The sequence below is a fragment of the Cydia amplana genome, chromosome 4 (genome assembly GCF_948474715.1).
Source record: "Cydia amplana chromosome 4, ilCydAmpl1.1, whole genome shotgun sequence".
Classification (NCBI taxonomy): domain Eukaryota; kingdom Metazoa; phylum Arthropoda; class Insecta; order Lepidoptera; family Tortricidae; genus Cydia; species Cydia amplana.
The window spans coordinates 7,512,618-7,529,996 of record NC_086072.1 but is presented as its reverse complement, the minus strand read 5'-3'; the positions used below and the strand labels follow the sequence as shown (position 1 = coordinate 7,529,996).

At 36.3% G+C, this 17,379-nt stretch overlaps 1 protein-coding gene across 1 annotated transcript in view; it reads left to right on the top strand.

Moving 5' to 3' along the window:
• Positions 1-13,156, top strand: part of LOC134663222 (neuronal acetylcholine receptor subunit alpha-10-like) — a 74,579-nt gene extending 61,423 nt beyond the window's left edge. Inside the window, exons 10-11 of the mRNA XM_063519610.1 lie at positions 3,115-3,278; positions 12,952-13,156. Coding sequence (XP_063375680.1) covers positions 3,115-3,278; positions 12,952-13,083 — 296 coding nt within the window. The 3' untranslated portion in view covers positions 13,084-13,156. The remainder of the gene's footprint in view (positions 1-3,114; positions 3,279-12,951) is intronic.
• Positions 13,157-17,379: the final 4,223 nt, after the last annotated feature.

Below are 17,379 nucleotides of genomic sequence, written 5' to 3'. Positions count from 1 at the left end.
GTGAGCTCGAAGTCAAAAACTCCTGTTTGTGATTTTAAGTAGGTACACATAATATTTTCACGCACAGCAACTTGACATAAAATAATCGGAGCTCCCGTATGATTTAGCCTGAAAACAGGTCCCGTGACGACCGATACATCAACCATAATACGTTTAATCACTTACCGCTGAGGAGAAGACGTCCGTTACGTAGACATACTGACATATCCGTGGATAAAATATACAGGCGTGATCAGCCAATTTCAGATATTGCATAGGAATATCCCATATTTTTCAAATACAGCCAAAATGAATCCGTCATTTGCGATGGATAGCCGGCGAAGATAATCATACCTATCTACCTGAAATACCTGAAAGGCTAAAGGTTTCAAAGTTTTATCTGTACATCCAGAGAAATGGAAGTTACTGCAAGAAGTCTTACAGGTAGGGTAGATAGATATCATAGATAGCTAAAGCTAGAAGATCAACTGCTAACTTTAAAGTTAATATAAGTTGTTTGTCAGTTCATGTGAACATTGATCAGTTATTATCAAAGAGGTATTTATTATTTATAGAAAAGTACTTGAGAACAAAATGTCGGATATTGATAAACAAACTAATATTGCGTCAAATGTTACGTGATAACTGAATAACTGAAACAAAAGTTACCGAATAAAGCTTATATGGGACCATACAGCGACATCTATTTCCAGTGACACATTTTTTTCTTAGACCTAACAAAACAGTTTGTTTAATTTATTTAGTCGTTATTCTTTATACATATACATGTCGAAGAGGGAGAGGGGGAACGTTAATTGTGCGGATGGTGGGCATGGTACACCTCGATGTATTACTTCACAGCCAAAATAGTAGGTATGCTACCAACGCATGAAATAAACATTCAGACTCGTTAACCATACTAGTGCCTACTATATTTCAGTACTAAGTAATCAACACGACCAATCACTAATTGGATCCAAAATTATTTGATTAAAAAAAAAAGATCACATGAAATCGTTCAAATCTTTATTTTACAAAAGTAAGCTTCTAATGGCACACAAGAAATCAAAATAACACTTGGAATAAAACACTTAAAGAACGTGAGAATCTATAAGCTTTCAGAATAATCCTTCAGGTATAAGCCTTCAGGAACGTAGCGAATTAGGCACGAGCTTGGCTAACGTCCGATCTCTAGCGCGGTCCGATCAAGAAGAAGGAAGCCAGTTCCAGCGGCGGAGCCAACCGCTCCCGCCTCCAATTCAAGTTGGTAAACCTGCCTGACCAGTCTACCAACATAACGACAAAAATGCCCACTCGTGCCTACGTTCACTCAAGATACACATCTTGACGTTCCAAAGCCTTCTACCTGTCATCTTAGTTCAACAATACGCCTACAGATGGTGGCGTTATTCACTACGCAACTTTATTATTTCGTTACAAGCAAAATAATACGTAGCCAAACATTGCTAATCTACTTTATACAGGCGTTTAAAGCTATGAACTGTAACACTGCAATACGTCCTTCTGGTGTCTCGCTCCGACATACATAACAGTGTAAATACATGTAACGGATTTCGGTCTAAATAATAAATTATTCTGGTCATGGCTAATTATTCAATTTTATTAAATAAGAACTCTTTGAAACAATTTTCGTAATAGTTCGCGGGTTTATTCCTTTATCTAATTAATAACGTACCCACCTCGCAGAAGATCTTAATTCATTTTAACCGACACAATGATTTATAACTCAAGATAGGTTATAGGCGTTCCAAAATTGAAGCGTTTACCTTGTGACAAATTGGACAAGTTGCCTTTAGACGCGGCTGGACAAGCGAGAAATGTGCACGTGCTAACGAGCTCCCGCACACCGAAAGAGAAAGAGACGACCTTATGTTTAACAACGAGTGTGACAAAGATGGATGGAATGAGAAAATTAATCAAAAATAACAAATTTCTTCGGAGGCACAGAAATAAATATGGAAGTATTTTTTGTGCTCCTCAAGTATGAGTATAACATATCTATGGTTATATAATATCATTGAACTGACAGCGAAGTTTTGCTTCATCCTGAGTTAATGAAGAATGTATGCTTTAACTTAACATTCATTAATCATTAAGTTTGATCGAGGCTCAACTAACCCTAAACTTTGTTGTTAGTAGTTTTATTGTTTACTATTGGAAAGAATTTGTGTAACTATTTGTTCAACTTCGATTTTAACCGGAAGCCAGACGCACGCAGGAGGAATTTAGACGATTTGAGGATTAGGCCATCTTCACATGTGTAGACTTTTTACCTACGAACTTTTTACCCTTTTCAAAATAAAGTGTGTCTAATTTAACAAGTGTCCACTTTAACTCGAGAAAAAATACTTGACGTGGCTATCATTTATTTGCTTACTATTTTGATTACTTGATAAGTGCCAGTGTCACGGCCAATACTTCTCTCAAACTGAGTGTATATTCGGTAGTTCGTATGGTTTAAAAGAAGAATTTAGACTAGAAATAATGTCAAAGACTAATCCTTGACTAAAATATATCGTTGTACCATTCATTTCCTCTCTTATATTGTAAGCCTTCTTTGATATCTATTCCAGCGTGTCTTGATTGATTGCGGCCTCGCTTATGGAAAGACTTTTTTTTTAATAGACAGGGAATTATGTGCTCAGCCTGTGTAAACAGCTCTCTTCCCACTCCAATATTGACGTCACGTAACGTGGTGAAACACTGCTTTAATCGCAATGTTCTTGGCTAATTAATTGTTATTTTCACATTAAATAAATTTGCACGTATGTTTCTAGTGAATAGTAGATTTTTAATGTTTTTTTGGTGTATATTGATAAGTAGTTAAAACGGTATACTATATTTAATCAATATTAATCAGTACACAAATAAATAAATAAATTGTAATTATTATTACTAACATTTAGAATTTACGAAATATGAAAATCTTAGTGTGTATGTATGATAGTATTTATCCCGGGTATATTCTTTATCAGCTTTATGGTGGTAAAATTGGAAAAATAGTGGTTAAAACCAGTTTCACGACTTTGGCAAGAGCGAAGTCAATATTTACGGTCAGTCATCAAATCATCATCTGCACTATTCGCCCACATTTGCTAACAATCTGTTTAACAGCAGGAGCGATGGCTGCTCAGAGTGACGTGAGCATCGAGGCCTGTCCGACAGCGTGCGTTCGGTGCGCATGTTGCGGCTGCACGCTGCGCGAGGCCGCTGCGCGTCACGAGCAGCGGGTGGCCGCCAACGAGCGCCTCGAACGTGCCAATCTTGAGTGGAAACAGGTCAGCTAGAGTCTGTGCGGAAAGAGAAGAGTCGTGGAATGTATGGGGCCCAATACATTCCACGACTTTTCTCTTTCCGAACAGACTGTACTCATTTTAAAAGCAGGAGCGATGGCTGCACACAGTTACATGAGCATCGGGATCTGCCCGACAGCGTGCATCCGCTTCGAATGCTTCGCACGAACAGCGGGTTCTCGCCAACAAGAGCCACGAACGTGCCCATCAGGAATGGACCAGCTACCCACTTTGACAGAAGGAGCGGTATCTGCGTAGAGAGATGTAGTATCGAGGCCTGTTTCAGCGTGCGTTCGCTGCACATGCTGAGACTGCATACTACGGGAGGACCCTGCGCACTACAAACACTGGGTCGCTTCCAACGAGCGCCTTGAACGCATCGATCTTGACTGGAAACAGGGGACCTAAAAAACGAAACACTAAGATAAACTGAAATATTTAATGAAAATTACAGCCTTTTTTTTCGTTTTCTGCAATCGATTGTTATCTTGGCTAGGCCAAGTTATTTAATTGTAGGTACCTACATCTTGCATGGGAATGTTTTCTCATTGCTGGAGTCTATGAAGTAAAATTTCTGCCGGGTTCATTTAATCGTTATCTGAATATGAAACTATTAAGTAAAATAAACGTGGGTAGAGAGGTAAACAAAAAAGGCGATGTCAGAAAGAACAAAAGGCACCTCGTATGTTTGCGCAAAACGTCAGTTAAACCCAAAGAGTAAGTTAAACCCATGTTTAGGATAGTCTTCACACAGCTTAAGTTATATTCTCGCATACATTCCGATAACGTGGGTAATAGAAAAAGTTATATTTTGCGACGTTGCTTCTTATTTACAAAATATAATAAAGGTATACACTTTGTACTCGTACTTATCCAAATTTTATAGATGAAATTGCAATCTTGATCAAACAATTAATTTGTGTACTTAATATTGAACAAACTTTTGTAAGCATCAAAGCAAACTTGATTGACGAAATTAGGACATAATTTATGCAGAGTCACGGTAGTTTTTTAATAAGACTTTGTACAGCGGGTTCTTAAAGTGTTTGTATATTACTTTTGCATAAGCAAAGAAGTTGCAATATCTTATATGAAAAGAATGTTGTACTTGAGATTAATTTATGCTTCCTTAGACAATAAGTAAGTACTTCAAACCTTTGTGCATAAGTATCAATAGGTATGCTTATGTGAAACAAGGCGTTTTTCATAAACTCCACTTAACTACCTACCTGCTTAGTACTTTTAACGTCGAAGCTACGGAAAAAAATGACAATAGTGGTCACAAAAGAAATAAAGATCTTTGCTAAGAATGAGTTGCGAATTTTCCTGCATAATATATTCAGGGAGAAATCTAAGTCGAAATAACAACCAGAAATAACAAGACATGAAGTTAAAACGAAAAATATTAAAGTTATCTCCTAGGTACCTTTCTATAATTTGTAGGTATTACTGTGTTATAGGTATTTTAATGAAAAAGATGTTTCTACGTTCACGTATGTTTTTTTTACAATATTTACCAGATATTTACCTTTTTTTGTATCTACACTGGCGTCACATACACAATAATTTAAAATTCGTAGGTGACAAAATATGATTTCGCGATACTGTAATAAAGTTAGACAGGGTGATATATGAATACACCTCTGATTTCACCCTTATTTTATTCAATAACTTAAACGCGATTCAAGTCAATCAGCTGGAGTATTTTGCAGCCCTGAATCTGCTTCATCTACACGACATTTCAGCAGGAATTGACAGTTATGCATGTCGCACTTAATTAATGAACAGCGTCGTCGGATATTGCCGGCACGCCACGCTACTCACGACAGCTGTACATTTTACTCATTATACTCTTGAAACAGTATCTAATATTACGATATTAAGGAAAGTAAACTCTATTCTCAGGCCCCTAGGTTTCGTTATGCAAAAAAAATTGTTTGATATGTACTTACCTACTCGAAAAAGTAAACATGAATTTCTAGATCTCGCTGCACCGGCTTTTACAATCATCATAAATCCGGGGAAAATTGTTTCTTGTTAAATATTTGGAAAAAGGAACCTAAGCAATTATGTAAGAAAATATATAAACAATTATTAAATTAGATATTAAACTTACCGTAAACCTACTCGAAGAAGATTCAAATTTTGAGTTTGCTATGCAAAAGTACGAGTACCTAACTACCTATATTTCTTCCTCTTTCATTATATCTAGGCTTCCTGAAGCTGTACCTAGTTACATTTATTTAGTTTCTAAAGTCGTTCCACGTACCTATCAAAGCGACTACATTAACCAACAGGATAGAGTAAACATGATGTGTAATTTAGGATTTATATCTACAAGTAGGTACGTACCCCCGCGTGACTCAGCAGTAATTGACGTTTGACTCCCTCGCCTGAAAATCTATCCTTGACATTTTGATTAATCGGAACACCCCACGGAGTTTGGGTACTGCAAAATGTTTGAAACTCGAGCAACTTCTCGAAAAAAGTTGACTAAATCGCAACCAGTCGTTTTACACGTAACCGTTTTATTTCAAGCTGTGAAGTAAATCTGCTAAATTGGATTGGAACACGAAGTTAAATGAAAATGAAGACAGTATTTGAATCCGGGGAAGCGTTCAATAATTGATGGGCCTAGCAAATAACACCCGACTACGACTGTCCTTGTTGTTTTTAAGGCTATTTGGTATTAGGAAGGAAATCCCGATTCAATAATTGACAATCTATTTATTTATTCGTGTTCTCAGGACCATTATAGAATATTTAAAGCTGCGCAAATTATCGTGCTCTATTAAGCCTCTTCAATAAACACAATTTCATCATGCTATATTTATTATGAATCGATACGTTTTTAAAGAGCTTTATACTGAGCAGTCGATAATTTTTAATTATTATAAGCTGGCATTTTTATTAACGTTAGATCACTTTAGAGGTAAGAACATATATGACTTTGTAGTTTATAGTTATATATGGCGAAACTACATGCACAGCATTTTTACAGCCAACATTTATATTGAACGACGTTTTATGGCCCAGCTCAGAAATATCTCTGCTATGAGGATGGATGTCGGGAGGTGTATTGACACAACCAGATTCTAAATAAGACTACACTTTATTCATAAAGATCATTGATTATATAGCACTGAAATACACGTATATAAGCATCTATAGTTCTATACACTACATCTCCCACGGAGGGGAAAAAAAAAATTAAGTACAAGTTTTTTTTTTGTTGAAATTATCATGCTTTAACAATGAAATTACCTATCTGATCTTATCATTATTTAAAACTAATTAGTATGTTAAGAGTTACAACTCTTGTTTACAATAATACAGACAATGCAGATCGAATTACAAATACATTTAATGCATCTACCACAGTAAAACAAAAATAGACAGTATGCTAACATTGCATCATGGTATGAAAGGCTTAGTTCTGTTTTTGTGAATTACATCATATTTACCATTTTTAATTATTTTTACATTGGGTGGAATGTCTTTTACTACAATATATGGTCCTGAATATAAGCTTTGGAGTTTATTACCAGTCTCGTTTTTTATTAAAATTTGATCGTTGGGTTTATAAGTAACTGGATTTATATAGGAGTCGTACCTGAATTTACGCTGTAATTTACTAGAATATAAGTTGTCACGTGCCTCTCTCTGTGTAACTTGTAAACGATACTTTAGTTCTTTTGGATAATCATCATAGTTATAAAGCGGGTCTATGGATATGACTAAGTTATTTGGTAAATTACATTGCTTACCGTAGACCAATTCGAAAGGGGTGAACTGCGTTTCCGAGTGCACTGACGTATTATAAGCGAAACTCCAAAAGGGAAGCCATTCACTCCAAGCCTCGGGGTGATTGTCGGTCTGTATGCGTAGAAATGCACCTAAATGTTTGTGTGAATTTTCCAGAGATCCAATAGATTGGTGATGATAAGCGGTAGAGTTAATTTGATTAATATTTAAAATTTTACATACCTCTTTCATAGTTGTGGAGATAAATTCTGTGCCTCTGTCAGTTGCTATGGTGTTTGGTATGCCATGTTGAAGTATGAAATTGTTTACAAAACATTTTGCAACCTCTGTAGAAGTTTTAGAAACAAGGGGATATGCACAAACGTATTTGGATAGTTCGCATTGTAAAGTTAGAATATATGAATGATTATAATTATCCTTATCTAGAGGGCCCACTATGTCTAAGAATATTTTTTCAAACGCAGAGTGCGCTGTTGACGTCACGACCATAGGTTCTTTTATCTGAACCGTATATTTTTGGCGCTGGCACTTTTCACACTTACTTACGAATTCTTTAATATCGTTTTCAAGGCCAGGCCAGTAATAGTACTTTTTCAAATTGTTATACATTCTCCTTATACCCGCGTGGCCACTCGTGGGTAAAAGGTGAAAATCATTAAGTATGACTCTTTTATCGTCTTTGTCATATATTCGCTTTACTTCATTTAATATATGTAGTTGTGGTCCGGACCAATCCACCATATTTTGTATTTCGCTAACTAATTTCTCGACAAATATATTATTATATTTATTTTTAATGAAATATATGTCATCAACTTTTATTTTCTTACATAACTCACTAAGTTCTCTCACAAAAGCGGCTCGCGTCAGTTGTGATTGAGATACTTGTTTAATATAAATTGTCTTTCTTTCCTGGCTATAACATAATGTTTTACTCTCGTGATTAATTCGTTTTTCTCTTTTTAACCTATCTATACTTTTTATATCTAGAAATCTCAACTCTACGGAATCCTTCGGTTTGCTATGCGTTGCTACAACTCTTGGTTGATCAGACCTGTCGTCAGTAGAAACCATATCAACCGGGGATACCGCATCCATCCTTCTTTTCTGCGCTCTAGTCATCACGTTAATTACATGTTCATTCATTTCTTTCAATTCCTCTGACGTAATGCGTATCCGGGACAATGCGTCTGCAGCCACGTTGTCCTTGCCTTTCACATATTCAACCACGTAATCGTACTCTTCTAATGCCATTCTAAATTTTAATAATCTACTCGAGGGATCTTTCATATTGAATAAGTACACGAGAGGTTTATGATCGGTACATATTTTAAATTTACGCCCGTACAGATATGGCCTAAAATGTTTAACTGCCCAAACCACGGCGAGCAATTCCTTTTCCACTGTAGGGTATTGAATTTCTGCTTTATTTAAGCTCCTACTTGCGTAAGCTATGGGTAATCCATTTGAATTAGACATAATTGCACCTATTGAAAATTTGGAAGCATCTGTTTGTATAATATATTCGTTTTCCTCTGAAAAATCAGGATATTGTAAAACTGGTGGTGATACCATGCAGTCTTTGAGGCATTCGAATGCTTTTTGACAGTTATCATCCCATTGAAACTTAATATTTTTTCTACATAACAAATTCAAGTAATAAGCTTTTTCGGCAAAATTTGGAATGAATTTTCGGTAATAATTTGCGAAAGCTACAAAACGTTTCACCTCGTCTGTGCTTTTAGGAACTGGATAATTCTTCATAATTTCAATTTTAGCTGGATCTGGCAACACTCCATTACCTGATACGACATGTCCTAAATAAAGTATATCTTTTCGCAAAAAATCACATTTTTCCGGATTCAATTTTAAATTTACGCTTCTAAGTCTTTCAAAAACATCCTGTAAATTTTTGTTGTGTTCATTTAAATTACGGCCGAAAATTATGAGATCATCTAGGTAAACAAAACATTTTTGATAAGTTAATCCAGCCATTGCCATGGTCATCATCCTGGAAAATGAATTCGGACTAGTTTTACACCCTTGAGGCATGCGAGTCATTTGCCATCTACCCCCACAGAAAGCTGTATATTTTCTACTGTCTGGCTCTAACTCGACGTTGTAATAACCCTGATTTAAGTCTAAATGGGTAAAGTAAATACTACCGGATAACGAATCTAAAATCTCTGTAATATTGGGAAGCGGGAATTTATCATCTGTAATACAATCATTAAGTTTACGGTAGTCCACTACTAATCGCCATTTCTTGTTTCCACTGCTATCCGATTTTTTAGGCACTAGTAATATTGGGCTTGACCACTCGCTTCTGCACGGCTCTATAATACCTTGTTCCAACATACTATCTAACTGTCTTTGTACTTCACCTTGTTGGGAATGTGGCAGCCTATACGGTTTAGAGTACACTGGTTGTACATCCTGTTTTAAAGTAATTTTATGCTTATAAATGTTCGTTGTCGTTAATTTGTCCCCTGGCAAATAAAAAATATCACAGTATTTTGCACACAATTTCTCAATAGAAATTTGTTCCTCTCTATTTAAGTGACTAATCTTTAAATAAGAAAACATCTTTTTAACCCGTTCCGCATTTTTATGCGTTTCGCCAAACATACATACATCGTAATCACTTGCTTTGTGAATAGTCGGGTTTAATTTGTTAATAGTCAAATCATTTTCAGTCGTATTAAGCAAACGAATAGGTATCTTTCCATTATTAGGTTTCACTAATGCACTAGCCATAAACAATCCGGGTTGAATCTCATTCGCGCACACCACACATTCCTCTTCCATATTCGTCTTTATGTAACGTATAGATTCCGACCTAGCCGGTACCGTCAAACGGTTGCTATCCTCTATAAATAGCGGTAATATTATTTTACAATCTAAGCCATTCCTTAAAGTCAAAGTGCTATCATAGTAGTCTATAGTTGACGTGTACTTTCTGAAAAAGTCATGTCCTAAGATGCCGCCAGCCGTACATGGCAAAGAATTGAAAACATAAAACTTTTGATTAAGGCTATGATCTCCATAATTAAGGTCTAAGTAAACATATCCGATAGGTTGGACTTTGCCGCCCAATCCGCTGACTACTACATTATCGTTATGGATTGGAATATTCTGATTATGTATGTACTTATATTTTATAGCACATATGGTAGAACCCGTATCAATTAAATATTGAGTCGAAATACCGTTACCAAAAGATAATTCTACATAACTATGTTTCTTATTGCTGTTAATTAAAATATATTCTTCAGTCACGAAAAAACTGATTCTCGTTACTATTCGACACGTTACTATCCGTCATTACATGTACTTGCTGTTGACTGCGTATCCCATTGTTCCTAGCTCTGTTGGAATAGAATTGGGACCTACCTCTATTCTGCTGGTAAGGCCTCGTTGCTCCTCGGGCAGCCGCAGGTTGGAAGCCACGTCCCGTGCCTCGCTGTCGGCTACTGAACCCGTACCTTGCCGGTTGATGGCCGCGTGTTGAGTACGACCTTCCACGGTGTCCCCTAGAGTATGAGGATGATGGGCCTCTGAAATATCTCGAATTATAATTATGATTACGTGCCATTGTCAAAATCCCTTCAGACGTACTTGGAGTGGACCGGTCGTAATCTATGGCAGCTTGAACTGCATCTTTTAGGGTGGTAAAATTCCGCGCAGCGATTATAGTGCTGAGTCTGCGATTTCGCAGCCCATCAGCGAAGCTCTGAATAGCCTGGCGTTCATTTAAGGGTCGCAATACCTTATAATTATCGGCATTATCACCCGCCTGCGACAAAGTAAGATCGACAAACATTTCTGCTAATTGTTTACCATAGTCATCGATAGACATTTCGTTTTGTTTTAAACTTAAGAGTTGTTTTTGTAAACATGGCACTGACTTTTTTGGTAAAAGCTCATTTTTCATATCCGTGATTAAAGCGTCAACGGTAGTATATTCTGGTAGCAGCTTTAGTTTAGCTGACTGAGAAAGCCTACTTTTTAAGACGAAGGTTACCAGTTTCATTTTTGAATCGTTATCGAGAAGTGATTGATAATACTCAATACCGTCAATTAAATTCTGAATTTCATTAATATCATCTTTCATTACTGGTAATAAACTCAAAGCCGTTTTTAAGTTAAACTTCTCCATCTCGGACATATTATTAGTATCACTACACAATTCTAAAATTTCTGCATACAATGCATCAAACTGGCTACAAAATTTCTTTATAGTTATAAGATCGTCGTTTTTTATGCTCTCTTCAATTTCTTCTAAACTATCCAAAAAAGTAGAATAATCAGCATGCACAGCTTGTGCTTCAATCAACTTATTTTTAACAATTTGTCCTACTCTTCTCTTAGGACCGATTTTAATTAAATATTGTCTTATAACAGTTAACTGCTTAATTAAATCTAATAATTCATCTGCCATACTAATTCATAATTAAAATTAAAAGATATATTCGCCTTAAGCTATTGCTACGTGATATGCTAATTATAAACCAATTAAGTTCTAATCTTACTCATTGTCCGGTGAGTAGGTACAGACGGCTACACATGGCACAGACGGTTACAACGCGCACTACACTTTACACTGCACTTTTTATTTCGACGCTTTTCATTGAGCTGTATATAGTCCGTATTCCGCTACAAAAGTTCAAACACGCACGTAGTTAAACCTCGTTTTCCGATTTCGGCGTCCGGCGAAAAATCGAGCTCCTCAATGCGTGCCCGCGAATCTCCTCACGTATCCACCTTTTGTGGCATCTTCTATAAAAGTAGTATGCAGCACCCAAGCATATGATACCAAAGATGCATACCACCACGACGAGCAGAATATTTGTGGTATTTATACTCTTAACCACCTCGGCGCTGTTGCTGGAGCCCCCGGCAGCATTCTGGGCTATAACGACCTCTTCTTTTGTTTGCGAAGACCCCATCTTCGTTCCACACTTATAATTTCATATTTGCAATGAGTCCCATGTTGAGCACCGTCTTTAATTTTGTTTTTCACAGCCAAAGATTTAGTCCTTGATAAATAAATGTAACACTTTCGCGCGCGGTAGTCACGGTCGCGGACGTCGCGATAGGCAGCGCGCAAAGCGCTGCGATGGCAGGATCGCCATATGAGGATGGATGTCGGGAGGTGTATTGACACAACCAGATTCTAAATAAGACTACACTTTATTCATAAAGATCATTGATTATATAGCACTGAAATACACGTATATAAGCATCTATAGTTCTATACACTACACTGCGGTTGCGTCTAGTTATGAAAAAAAGTTACCCCACCGTCTCATTTTTACATTTTATAAAGCATCGGTTCATTCAACCACAGACTAATTTAAATGAATTAAAGCATGACAACCCGTGGAACAGCTTTTGCAATAATTGCAATATATGGTATTAACGGCGCTTTCGATGATAGTTATTTTTCTTGTTTATTGAATCGGACAGCAAGTCAAAGCTAAATGTTAAATGGTGCTCTCGACAATATATTTTTTTTGCGTCCTTAGATAATTCGACAGTGCCATATGAATCGTTAGATCCTTCTTAGATTTTCATTAGAAAATCTAAGAAGAAGTAACAGATCTGTTGGGCAGATATTGATTAATCCGGGTTTCAATCATAGTAAAATATATCTGACACCAACCCCTTTTCAATTCGGTAGGTAATTACAAGAAAAAAATACAATTGACTTAGCGTGAATACCAAATTACCTTCGTAGCTACTGTATTGGTGCTTACAGAAACATTTAATTCAGTCAACAAAATATTGTAATTTAGTGTTAGATTATTAATGTTATTATTAGAACAGTTTTTATTTTAATTACACCTATATAGAAAATATAGTCGTAATATGTGACTACGGCTATTGGCAGGTGGCAGTAGTGGCGGACCGGGCGCTGCTGGCGGTGTTCGTGCTGGTGACTGCCATCTCCACGGCGGCCATCCTCCTGCCACAGCTCACCAACCTGCACGTCGGAAACACGCCCTTGAAACCACCCACTTAGAACACAATTTCAAATATTTCGGAAACAAAATTTTGTGCCAACGAATAAATAATATACTATGGTCAAAATTGTGCCAATTAAGTATTAATTTCATGTATTAAGTAAGTGCATAGTGCATACTCGATTCAACTTAAAGTTTTTAACTTTTAGTATAACATCGGCCAAATTATGATATTGATAACATTTGGTTTAATTTTAAAAAGAGATTAAATTTCCCCATTTATTTACCTTGATGACAAAAAAATATTCACGATTTAGTACAAGGTGTAAGTACCTAAGTACCTACACGATTTGTTAATTAATGTGTAAAAAACGTTTACTTAAAATGTCAATTATCTTATCTTATACCTTTAAACGAGCAATTATTGTATATTTATTTATATATATCTCGGAAACGGCTCTAACGATTTCGATGAATTTTGCTATATGGGGGTTTTCGGGGGCGAAAAATCGATCTAGCTAGGTCTTATCTCTGGGAAAACGCGCATTTTTGAGTTTTTATAGGTATGTCTTCCGAGCAAAGCTCGGTCTTCCAGATATTTTAACTAAATATTTGAAATACTGTTCATTAAGTTAAATGGTGTAACATTTGTAGTTTATAGGCGATGGAATTATAGCTAGCTACTGTTTATATTTCTTTTTATTTTACTAACATATGTATTTTATATTTAATCTTCGCCATTTTATTAACTTGTAAATATACTTAACAGATATCATATCACATAATTAAAAAACAACAAGGTACACAAACATTGCAATCACTGACATCCTACCTACTCATATTTGTTCAAATTAGTTTTCATTTTAAGATTATATTGATTATATAACTGGAAACAGTTTAGAAATTGATGTTAGTTGTTGAAACATAATATTATAAAACTAGTGTATGCTCAAGGTTGTTGCCAAATAAGATAATTAAAAAAAACGAAAGTGTAAATATTATTAATAACGTTACAACAATATGTTATTGTATTGTAAGTGTAAAAAGTGAGAATTAAATTGATTGATATTATTTAAGTGTTGTTATTCATTATCTCTTTAACTTATCTGCCACGTTACTTATACCGCCAAAATTTGTTATATTTCGTTTATCGCCAGAATAAGTAAAAACTAGTTTTCACTAAGTAGGTAGGGTAGGTAAGTAGCCTACTCACTTTTTTAACTTAGAACTCCTAAAAAAGAGGATACATGAAAATACCATAGCCCGGTTAAAGTTTTTAAACTTTTCCCTTGTTACTTACGATATGGCTTGGTCTAATCACGACTTTGTAGATGAGGAAACTTCTCTTTGGTGCAATAAAATGCCACGAATTCAAACAATCTTCTAGAACGTAAATTTATATCGACCGAATAAAATTTAATTAAACTGACTTGACGAGAGAAGGCACTTCTTGAATTATAAATAATATGTGCAATATAAAAATGCAAGTGGAAAAATTACATTTCATGAAATTATGAAACTTTGCGCAGATGATTTGTGATGTTACGTGCTTTGGCTGGTGAGTAGAATTAGTGGAAATTCTTGCCAAATGCGTGCCGTACCTGACGTGGTTAAGATTAAGAGTTGAAGATAAGTAACAACTTCTAAACTGCAGATAAATATGTTGTGTTGCAACAACTGAAATACATGATTACTTAGGTAATCTTATGAATCTACAATTTTAAAATTTTCGGTAAACCTCTGAATATATTTTGGAGTAGAACCAAATACTTACCTAATTACTCATTAATCTCATTATGGGCATATTCATTTTAACTTGTACTTAAAAAGCGCGACTTAAGTCGTGTTTAATTAACATCTAACCGTCACATTCCTGACAAAATGTATGGGATTTGACATTGACCATTTTGTGACGATTGCTAACCGACCGTTAATGGTACACATTTAAGTCAAAATGCCCTTATACCTAAGATGAACTAATTACCTACCTCCTACCTAACCCTTGTATTACACAGAACAGCTGTAAAAAAGTAATGAAATAAGTTCATTTGTATTTTGTATAATGTTTGGACTTGTGTAATGTACAACTTCACAGTTAATACATGGCAATAGTAGCTTCGTATTAGAAAAATAATTTAATACTTTTGCATATCACTTTAATATTATTGAATATGAAGATGGAGATATTAAAATATGATTTATGATTTCTAGATGTGACGTCACTGACGTCAGCTGGCCGCACCGGAGCAACTGTTGTACCGTGAGTCATGTATTGAAACTTATTCAATTATTCGCGAGTACTGTGACAACTAGCCCGGGCTGCTCTTGAAAGCTGGGATTTATTTTAACAGATTCGCTTTATACATGGATTTCAACAATTATTTGGCGAAATGGGATGCTATCTTACGTAAATTGGTAATATTTTTTTATGTGCATGTATATAAGAAGCTGCACCACGGATTACATTGCATTGCCAATCGAGTGCTGGGCGAATTTTTAGACACGGGTCACTTAATGACCTCATCCGTAAGGCTCTCGGCACGGCTTCTATACCGGCAACCCTGGAGCCAGTAGGTCTATCCGCGGCGGACGGTAAGAGACCCGACGGATGTACGCTCGTGCCTTGGTTTCTGGGACAGCCCTTGGCATGGGACGTGACTTGTGTAGACACACTGGCCCCCTCCCATGTCCGGCGCTCTGCCAGAAGGCCAGGTGCAGCGGCTGACAACGCCCAGACTGCCAAGTGCCGCAAATACGCATTTCTGAAAAATAGTTACGAATTTGCCGCACTGGCGGTCGAGACTTTTGGGCCTTGGTCGTCAGACACCAAAACCTTAATAATGGATATTTCCCGAAAACTTGTTGGGGTGTCTGACGACCTACGAGCAGGGTCATATTTTGCCCAGGTGACATTAGGTTTTGTCGAAAATTGATGAAGTATATGTAAATATTGTAAATAATATATAGAATCTGTGCCGACTGATTTCTTTTCTGAGACTCCCAGTTTGTGGTAAGTTACGTGAAATGATAGTCTAATTTCAAAGTCAAGAAGCAAGTTTGAAATTCTGCCAACTTTACTTACAATAAAAATAATAAAACCCATATTTTGTACTCCTTATTGTACGTATTAAGACAAAAGAGCAGAATGTCTTAGTCTATGGTATTACAATTTTAAACCAGTCATAATTATTATTTTATCGCATTTTAGTCTTGAGCTTACGATCCTTATGTTCCTAACAAGCAATTAAATAATGGAGCTTTGAAGTATGGCCACAACAATGACGCATGAAACAATGGGACATTTTTATACTTAACGATTTATATAAATTATGATTTAATAAATTACCTAAATACTTAAAAGCAAATACGATCAAATATTGCTATTAGGCGACGCACAATGTGCCGTATGCTACGGCGGCGCCACGGTGATAGGTACAGGTTCTGTTGCTCCAAAATATTACGTACCCGCATATTTGTTTGGCTAAGTGTTTATCTATCTGTTTGGCCTTATTTTAGCCTCGTAATAAATTAATTTATGTAGTTATTTATTGCGGTGACCGGTTCCTCCGGACACCGGATACGGCCCACGGGAAATTCCGAGCGGCAGATTTATTTCACTACCGACTTTATAGCCAAACAATTTTAGTCAGTTAACGTCTAGACACATTATAATAAAGTCGGTCGTGTCTTTAACACTATTTGTATTACTTAGCGGACAACCGGTCTTGCCTGGTGGGTAGTGACCCTGCCTGTGAAGCTGATGGTCCTGGGTTCGAATCCCGGTAAGGCCATTTATTTGTGTGTTGATCACAGATATTTGTTCCTGAGTCATGGGTGTTTTCTATGTATTTATGTATGTATTTATCTATATAAGTATGTATATCGTCGCCTAGCACCCATAGTACAAGCTTTGCTTAGTTTGGGGCTAGGTTGATTTGTGTAAGATGTCCCCTAATATTTATTTATTTATACTCCGTATTGTGTAGACTTTCATTCCCTGATATTTGCGTCAGCCTTCATTTCCGTGACAGCAGTGTCTCCTACGCTGGTACGACCACGTCTTACGAAAACTGCCAAATGGTACCTAACAAATGTTTAAAACAATGGACGACTAGTATTTACTTCCTACTTTTTTGTACCTGCATGTATAGGTTACAAATTACAAGCTCCTAGTGAGTATTATATTCTTTGGTTAAGTAGCTATACGTCAGAGAACCTTACTGTACTTTATTACGTATTCTGTGGTACGATTCAAATTCGTATCCATTGTGCAATAGACCTTAGCGTCACAAAAGCACACGTCATTCGCTGAGCCAACAATGGCACGAGACAACGTGTAAGCCTACCAACGTGTA